The sequence below is a fragment of the Myxocyprinus asiaticus genome, chromosome 15, assembly GCF_019703515.2.
Source record: "Myxocyprinus asiaticus isolate MX2 ecotype Aquarium Trade chromosome 15, UBuf_Myxa_2, whole genome shotgun sequence".
Classification (NCBI taxonomy): Eukaryota; Metazoa; Chordata; class Actinopteri; order Cypriniformes; family Catostomidae; genus Myxocyprinus; species Myxocyprinus asiaticus.
Window position 1 is genome coordinate 35,112,852 of NC_059358.1, and position 9,806 is coordinate 35,122,657.

Sequence of the window (9,806 nt, forward strand, 5' to 3'; positions counted from 1 at the left end):
TCTAACTCATTAACCTTCTCCGTCAGCCTTAAATTTATCACATGTAAATCACTCACTGCTGACAGAAGAAGCTATAGTAAACATTTGGCATGCAATGCAGGAAGAAATAACATGAGCAGATGCCATGACTTAACACAATTGTTTGTCGTTGTTGTTATGGCTGTTCTTGAGCGGCGAGGGTTTGAGATCGATGTGGTTTGATTGGGTTCCTGATCTGCAGAGGTTTGAGGTTGATGTAGTAATCTGTGTAAAATACATTGGAGAAAATGAATCCACACAGTCAAGAAGCGAGATGTAGACAAGTGGGGGGAAAAAAGAAAAAAAAAGACAGAAAACGGGTGCGCACGGTAAAATACACACAGTTGAAACAGTAGAAAATCTGAAAAAAACTAAGCACGCGGTAAAATGGCAAAGGATAAAACAATGAATATATTAGAAGAATAAGCAATGCTAAGCAGGCTAGCAAGCTACAAACACAGACTCGTGCTGCATGCCGGCAGCAACCGGAACAGGAAATCAGGAAGTCACCCTAGTTTATGCCCTGTCCTTGCCTGAGAGTAAATCCATGGAAGAGTATGTGGAGGAAGCACTGGATATGGGGTTCATCCGGCCATCCAGCTCACCAGCAACAGTGGGTTTCTTCTTTGTGGTAAAAAAGGATGGTGGTCTTTGACCGTGCATCGATTATCATGGATTGAACTCTGTAAATATCAAGAATCATTATCCATTACCTCTGAACCCATCAGCCTTGGAACAGGTACGTGAAGCAAACATTTCCACTAAACTGGATTTGAGAAGTGCTTATAACCTGATTAGAATTAATGAAGCAGACGAATGGAAGACTTTTGTGGAAGACATAGTGTCCCTATATATCACCACTAGGGGGCACTATAAGTACCAAGTTATGCTGTATGGGCTGGCTAATGCCCCATCTGTCTTCCAATCATTCATCAATGAGGTCCTAAGAGACATGATTGACCATTTTGTTATTGTATATATTGATGACATCCTCATCAACTCTCATTCCAGGGCCGAACATGTTTCTCATGTTAGAATGGTGCTCCAACGTCTACTGGAAAATCATCTGAACTGTTGCAAATTAGCTTAAAAGGGAATTATTTATAATTAATTATAACTGGTTATAATTAATAATAAATATTTAGATTAGATCTTAGAATTAACTGTAGCAGAATCGATATTACAATTACTTGATCGGTCCGTCCAGCGAGCAGACAATATAATTATTTATCAACTCTTGGAAGATTACTTTCCTGGCCAAGGAACAATAGCCTTCCTACTTATACAGTGCTAGCAGTAGTTTAGCATGTAGCAAGGAGCAACATTCAGTGACATTGAATTGTGAGCGGAACACAGAGACAATCAATTGTGAATATAAGGGATTTAATAAATGAAACTATAACTAACATACAAACAAACTAAGCAAAACATACATATATAGAATGAAAGAAAGTAAGGAAAAGAGAGAGAGAAGAGCAGAGAATGGCAGTATTTCACGTCAGTTAACCACAACCTAAATGAGAATCATCAGAGGCACAATTCACCTTAAAAGGGGTTCAAACTTAAACGCGCATCTAATCAGTTTTAAATGGTTACTTGCATTGGTTTGTTGCTGAATAAGAATCTTGATGCGGTAGACGAGGTTCTTGACGATTTCTTTAGGAGTGAGTTGAAGAAGTCCACAGGAAATCCACAAAGTTACTTGAAGGTAAACACTGCCAGAAGGTTAAACTCAAGAGAGAGTTTTGGAGTGTGTTGGTCTCAAGAAGAAGAGTTTTGAGCGATGATTAGTCTGCGCTCTGGAGTTTTGATAGTTCATTGCCGCACCCATTTTGTGGGTGGAATGGCCAATCAGAGGCATGCATTTTGAGCGGGAGAAACATCCTTTGTCTCCGTTTATGGCCCATTCGCATTTTATTGCTGATCTGGAACGCTAGTGCAGCTTTTAATTCAAAACATAGTAAGAATTGTTCGATGCATTTCACGATCACATGGTGTACATTATTGTGTGAGAAATAAAGGGAAGATCATTTTGATACCAAGAAGGTAACCTCCAGACGATATTAAAGCAGAGATACACTCATACACTTGAATATAGGCATTTAACGTCTAACTAATACAAGTAAAGGGTTTTAACTAAATTAATATGATAGGGGAATATACATACAACACATGCATATAGCAGATACATTTATAACTGCTTACTATGGCCTAAATAGAGAAAATGTCTTTAGGTGTGTGTGTGACGTGTATTGGAATTACTGGAGACAGACAACTGCTCTGGTGCCTGGCACGGTGGGGGGTCACCCCCCTTTCTGTGGAATGTGTTTGAAGCTTGATGGAGACACTCCAGAGGCGACCTGTTTTAGCATCCTTTTGATAGTGATAAAGACCATCTGCAATTTAGCACCCATATAAATGTAAACGCGGAGGCCAGGTCAGTAATTTATATGCAAATGTCAAAAGGCTAAAAGGTTTGTTTTTTAAACAAAGTGTAATTAGCCATCACTGATCTTACACAGACGTTACAGACTCCCCCTTTTTGGCTGAAGATGCTCTGAATTGAGACATCATCAGACAACAGTGGATCATGATGGTTAAATGGCAGGTGGGTGGTGAAGGCCGGATGGCAGGTGGATCCTGATGGTTAGATGGCAGGTGGATCATGAAGGTTAAAAGGCAGCAGTGCACCTGTTCATGGACCTTTGCACCCCGTTGACTCTGTTAAACAGGACAAAGGCAAGGCCGAGTGTCAGGGTGTACCCAATTGCTGTGGCGAGGCTCGGCACCCTCTAGGGCAAGTTCTGAACTCTGATTAGTGACAGGATAGATTGTGGGGGGTTTTCCCATCTTTTCAGAAGCAGTTCTTTGTTTGGCATAGGCCTTATGGCTTAAGTCTCGCAGCTGTTGGGTGGACATAGTCCGTGGGCAAGCCAGAACCCCCAAATGGTGACTCACTGTTGGGTGCAGGTTCCGGAGGAACAGAGTTTTGAAATTGAATTCTTCTTCCATTCCTGGCTCATTCCGTGCTCCGAAGTATGCTTGTCTGAGCCTGTTGTAGAAAGACTGCGTGGCTTCCTGTCTGCCCTGTTTAAGGTCCATGGCCGTAATCAGCCCTTGCTCTGATTCTGGGTCAGAGAATTCTTTAATCAAAGCCTGCTGCAGTTGCTGGTAATCCACTTTGACTGTTTCTGGCTGTCGGTCTAGAAAGCTCCGGACTTCACGGCTGGCGGTGATTCTGAGCAGGTAAAGTCTGTCTCGTGTGGTAACATTGGCAACAGTTTGCAAGTGAAAATCAATGTCTTTTAAATAGTCGTGCACATCGTGGCCTCCTGCAGGACTTGGAGTGAAAGTGGGAATGTTTCTAGCCAGCTTATCCAATTCTTTAGGTGACACACCGTGACTGGAAGACAGCCTTTGGAAAGGCTCCCACCCCCTTTCTGCTGCTGGAGGTTCTGGAATGCTGGCAGGTGATGTCTTGAGCAGTGGGCTCTCTTGTCTAGGAGGTATCAGTCTACTGGTTAGGGGAAATTCTGTGGTGTGCATTTCCCTTTCAGAGTCACTTTGCAGTCTATATGAATGTGTAAGCTCTCGGTGAACTGTGTCAAGTTCTTCTTTCAAATAGTCTCTTTGTTGGGCCAGGGCACTGACTTCAGCCCGGGCACTTTGCAGGTGGCCCTCACAGGCCTTGGCCCTGGCTTCTCTTTCTTTAAGTTCAGTCTCTGCTCTCCTCAGGAGAGCCTCAGCTTGCTGGAGTTTTTTACTCAGCTCCTCTCTGGTGTCCTTTTCCTGCTGCTCTCGTCGTGCTGTATCTACACGGAGATCAGTCAGGGCGTTCTGGAGTCTCTCTACTTCCTCCTGCAGCTCTGGGTCCTTTTCGTCCGCTGTCCTGTGCTCGTGCTGAGTCTCCGAGGTTAGCTGGTCCAGTTGACTCTGAGCGCGCATCCAGTTTCTCTGAGCTTCCTCAGCCTGGAGCTTCAGCGCTGCTGCTTCCTGTTCCCGGCGGGAGATGCTTGCTTCACTCAGCTTTGCCTGGCCGAGGAGGTTATGGGCCAGGGACCCGACGATCTTGGCCAGCTCTTTGTGGCTGTAGTCCTGTGTCGGATCGTGGGCCATCAAGGTGCTCAGGTTGTCGTCGAGCTGTTCCCGGCTCATGTTCTGCAGGTCCCCGGCGGCTTCAGGAATAAGGGTGCTAGTCAGGGCACTCAGCCAGGTCTCTAGTCGATCCCAGTGGGTATCAGGGCTGGATGATCGAGACATGTTGGCTCACTGGTGAAGAGAGAGAGGGAGAGAGAGAGAGGGAGAGAGGGGGAGGGACAGCACACAGGCCAATGCAAGTTCTTATAGCGTTAGCAGGCTACAATTATAGTAATTTTTATGTTCTATGCTCGGTCTGTTTGATGGATACAAACAGTTAACGGAGGGTAGACTTGGCACCTGTTATCTCAGCCGTGAATGGCAAGGTGAGTCTAATTGTTGTGGGGCACCGGAAAGGATCTAACAAAAGATTGTTGACGGCGTGATCATCTAAAGACTTTGGCAGCTTGGGTCGTCAATCTATTACTCGGCTTTCTCTGATGATTCTCAAAGGTTCGGTCTCTTAAAGGTTGAGGAGAAACCTGATTTTGGGGTTTCGCTAGTTGGAAGGGTCAGTATTCTATGGGTTAGGCTTAGTGATGGATCGAGGTGATCCAGTCGGGATCCCGTGGCAGCTCACTGTGATCCGCCGTGGGGGCCACCGTCGCTTCACCAACTAAGCACTAGAGGGAGTGTTACCTATAGGTGCACACAAATGGCTAGAATACAGAGATTAATTTTACATTTAAATTCAAACACTGTTTGAACTAAATTTAAAAGTGGGTGGCTAAGGCAAGAGAGAAAGAGGCCTGAATAATACAGAATGATACTAATAATAAAAAAAAAATAAAAAAAATAAAAAAAAAAATAAAAATAAAAAAAATAAAAAAAAAAAATATATTTTTAAATAAAAAAAAATTTAAAATAAAAAAATTAAATTTAAAAAAAAAAATAAGAAAATAAAATGAGAAGAATAAAAGTTATGATAATAAAATAAATTAAAACAAACCAAGGAAGAATTGGAATAAGTTTTTCAAATGCAATGACAGGGCTAACCAAGGAAAACCAACCTACTGAGAATGGCCACAAGGTGGCGTGGGTGAGCCACCCAAGGTTCAGAGGAAAACAAAAGGGTAGAGGTGAAATTTGAGAAGTGCTAGACACTTAACTAAACTGCCCTCTAGTGTTAATCAAAGGTACTGTGATTAAATCTGAGCGCGTCTAGTGTGATTGCTCTCGCTCTAGCGGCTGATTTACTGCAACGATCACAAGTACAATACAATTTGATCCGAACCGAATTTTAGTTTGTGCAAATTAACTGCACAAAGGTGTGTGGCAGGGTTTCTTCGCTGCCTGTTACACAATAACAATTATAACAACAGGATTTCTTCGCTGTTATTACACAAATTATCAATTATGAACGAACAGGGTTTCTTCGCTGTTGTTACACAAATTATCAATTATAACAACAGGATTTCTTCGCTGTTATTACACAAATTATCACTTGATCAAGGTTTTTAAAATTCTCATTTACATACCAATTAGATATGATTAGATTTGAATTAGGCACCCATTCGTACGTTAATGGTTAACCCCAGAGAGTAACGATCATCTAGTTGAATGAAATTTGCAACACAAATAACTTCAGTCTAGCGATACAATCACCTAAGGCCTTTAAAAGATGATAAGAGGAGCATCGCTCAAATCCATCTTTATCGCAATGAAGGAAGTTTTCTTCGTTCCAACAGGCGATTTTGATAATATTAAAATGTACTGCAAAGAGGTTTCTTCGTCTTTACAGAACGATTTTAATATTATGAACTGCAGTTTACTTTTACAATTACAATTAACAGTGACTAAATGTTAGACAAATAGAGGCTGTTAAAAATACAGTACTGGAGGTGGCTTTAACCATCCAATCAAAAGAGTGAGTCCGCGTTGCGACTTGTCTCACTCTGAGCGTGCATAATACAAAAACACAAATAAATTGATACTGAGTTTTCTCACACACAAAGTTTGAATGTGCCCGCAGTTCTCCACCATTAATATATGTAGCAAATTAGCTTAAAAGGGAATTATTTATAATTAATTATAACTGGTTATAATTAATAATAAATATTTAGATTAGATCTTAGAATTAACTGTAGCAGAATCGATATTACAATTACTTGATCTGTCCGTCCAGCGAGCAGACAATATAATTATTTATCAACTCTTGGAAGATTACTTTCCTGGCCAAGGAACAATAGCCTTCCTACTTATACAGTGCTAGCAGTAGTTTAGCATGTAGCAAGGAGCAACATTCAGTGACATTGAATTGTGAGCGGAACACAGAGACAATCAATTGTGAATATAAGGGATTTAATAAATGAAACTATAACTAACATACAAACAAACTAAGCAAAACATACATATATAGAATGAAAGAAAGTAAGGAAAAGAGAGAGAGAAGAGCAGAGAATGGCAGTATTTCACGTCAGTTAACCACAACCTAAATGAGAATCATCAGAGGCACAATTCACCTTAAAAGGGGTTCAAACTTAAACGCGCATCTAATCAGTTTTAAATGGTTACTTGCATTAGTTTGTTGCTGAATAAGAGTCTTGATGCAGTAGACGAGGTTCTCGACGATTTCTTTAGGAGTGAGTTGAAGAAGTCCACAGGAAATCCACAAAGTTACTTGAAGGTAAACACTGCCAGAAGGTTAAACTCAAGAGAGAGTTTTGGAGTGTGTTGGTCTCAAGAAGAAGAGTTTTGAGCGATGATTAGTCTGCGCTCTGGAGTTTTGATAGTTCATTGCCGCACCCATTTTGTGGGTGGAATGGCCAATCAGAGGCATGCATTTTGAGCGGGAGAAACATCCTTTGTCTCCGTTTATGGCCCATTCGCATTTTATTGCTGATCTGGAACGCTAGTGCAGCTTTTAATTCAAAACATAGTAAGAATTGTTCGATGCATTTCACGATCACATGGTGTACATTATTGTGTGAGAAATAAAGGGAAGATCATTTTGATACCAAGAAGGTAACCTCCAGACGATATTAAAGCAGAGATACACTCATACACTTGAATATAGGCATTTAACGTCTAACTAATACAAGTAAAGGGTTTTAACTAAGTTAATATGATAGGGGAATATACATACAACACATGCATATAGCAGATACATTTATAACTGCTTACTATGGCCTAAATAGAGAAAATGTCTTTAGGTGTGTGTGTGACGTGTATTGGAATTACTGGAGACAGACAACTGCTCTGGTGCCTGGCACGGTGGGGGGTCACCCCCCTTTCTGTGGAATGTGTTTGAAGCTTGATGGAGACACTCCAGAGGCGACCTGTTTTAGCATCCTTTTGATAGTGATAAAGACCATCTGCAATTTAGCACCCATATAAATGTAAACGCGGAGGCCAGGTCAGTAATTTATATGCAAATGTCAAAAGGCTAAAAGGTTTTTTTTCAAACAAAGTGTAATTAGCCATCACTGATCTTACACAGACGTTACAGAACGTCAAAGCAGAGAAGTGCGAGTTCCACAAAAGTACCATCTCATTCTTGGTATATGTGGTGAGTGATGCAAAAGTCATGATGGATGAGACCAAAGTTAATGCAGTTACCAACTGGCCTGCCCTACTACTGTCAATGTGTTACAGAGATTCCTTGGTTTTGACAATTTTTACCAATGGTTTATCTGTGGTTTTAATTCCACAGCTGCACCCCTAACTACCATGGTCTGAGGCTGCAGAACAAGCCTTCAAGATGTTCAAGGAATGATTTACCACTGCACCCATTCTTAAGCATCTTGATCCTGTCTTGCCTTTTGTAGTGGAGGTTGAAGCATAAACAAAGGTGAATCTTGCCAAGATTCCACAGAGAACATCCTGCCTCCCTCTTTGATTGTTGCACCCATTCGATGGGAACTAATGGAGGAGATCCAGTGGTCTCATCAAACTGACCCACCACCAGCAGAATGTCCACAAGGTAAGCTGTATGTTCCTGAACCGCTGAGACACCAAGGCCTCCACTGGGTACACACCTCCCTGAGTTCAGGTCACCCAGGTATTCATAAGACTACTATATTTACAAGAAAACAAATTCTGGTGGCCTACTATTTGGCAGGATGTCATGAAATATGTTAATTATTGTACTGTCTGTGCACAGTCCAGAACCCAGCACCAATTGCCAGCTGGTCTGTTGGAGCCATTACATATACCCCAATGACCCTGGTCTCATACTGCTGTTGATTTTATTACTGACCTTCCCCCATTGGAGAACTACACAACCATTCTGTCACAACTGACAATTTTTGAAGTCCTGCAGATTGGTTCCATTGAGGAAATTTCCTACAACCATGGAGACAGCAGAAGTACTGTTCAACCAAGTTTTTAGAATCTATGGTTTACCTGATGATATTGTCTCCGATCAGGGGCCACAATTCACGTCCAGGCTGTGGATAGCTTTCTGCAAACAACTTACTGTCAATGTTAGTCTGACTTCAGGGTACCATCCTCAGTCTGATGGTCAAGTGGAGCACCTAAACCAGGAAATTAGAAGATTTCTCCGATCATACTGCATTCAGAACGAGGATCAGTGGAGCAGATTCTTACCCTGCTTTGCAAAACTCTTTGAAAACTCCAGCTGATCATATCTTGGACCCCTCTTTGATCCAAGAATTTCATGGGGCACATCCTGATCGCCCTGCTCCCAGACCCAGAGGATGTCCCCGACACCTGGAGGCATTTCTAGAGAGGGGAATTCTGTAACATCTGAACCTGTTATTGCTCCTCTGAATCACCAGAGGGAGCCCTCACCTGAATATTGAGATTGTTTCATCACTTTTCATGTCAAATAAATAGAGCACATGTTTGTTAGGTTCCTTGCAAAGTCTTGCCAGCATCATGTCTGCAATTCTGAGCATTTATTATCAGTTGTATTTAATTGATTATTGACCATTGTTTTCATTTTACCCATTTTGCCCTTTGTCTTGTGATTTGGAATGGTTTGCCTTTTTGTGGACTGACTATGTATTTTTACCTCTGCCTGTCTTTTTGGATATTATCTCTTGGGTTACCCTTTGGATTTGTTTGTTTGCTAAGTAAATCTCCAGCACATGGATCCTAATCCTGTGAGTCCGCCTGATATGTCACAGAGAGAGTGTAACGGTCAACTAGCATATTATGGTAGTTACCATTTGCGGATACCATACAAATGAATGGAGAAAGCTACCTTTCGCAAAATTGTCCATGTCTTCTCTTATAAAGCAACAAATTACTGTAGTAAACTCCACACATAGTTCATTCCAAAAGGACTGTTTAATGTAAAACATGTTGAAGATTAGTGGACAGACAGTCAATTCATTAAGTGATGTGCTGTTTTCTCACAAGAGCAGTTTATTTAAAACACTGAAGCATCTGCTCCATAGACATCCATTAAAAATAAAACTGTCTTTTGTCTCATCGCCAGTGTACCGCCCATAGTAGGTCTATGGAATTGACACATTATGCTATTTTATGCTAAGCTTGTAGGCTTCCCTTAGAAGGGCTCTGATTAAACTGTTGCGGTGTGGGTAACAGGTTCCACAGACCTTTTGGACTTTTGTCCTTTTAGACCTTTTGACCTTTTGTCCCGGGCCCGGGTTTGAGGGGGGTCCGGACTGGAGGGGGTTCCACAGAAAGGCTGTTCCATATTGTAGATTGCATCTAAACACATT

General features: G+C 41.6%; 1 protein-coding gene across 1 annotated transcript; it reads right to left on the reverse strand.

The window, feature by feature from the left end:
• Positions 1-2,532: 2,532 nt before the first annotated feature.
• On the reverse strand, positions 2,533-4,278 carry LOC127452689 (uncharacterized). The gene is made up of 2 exons (XM_051718310.1): positions 2,782-4,278; positions 2,533-2,739 (listed from the first exon to the last, which is right to left on the reverse strand). The coding sequence occupies exons 1-2, from the start codon at positions 4,276-4,278 to the stop codon at positions 2,533-2,535; spliced, it is 1,704 nt and encodes a 567-aa protein (XP_051574270.1).
• Between the last annotated feature and the right edge of the window lie 5,528 nt (positions 4,279-9,806).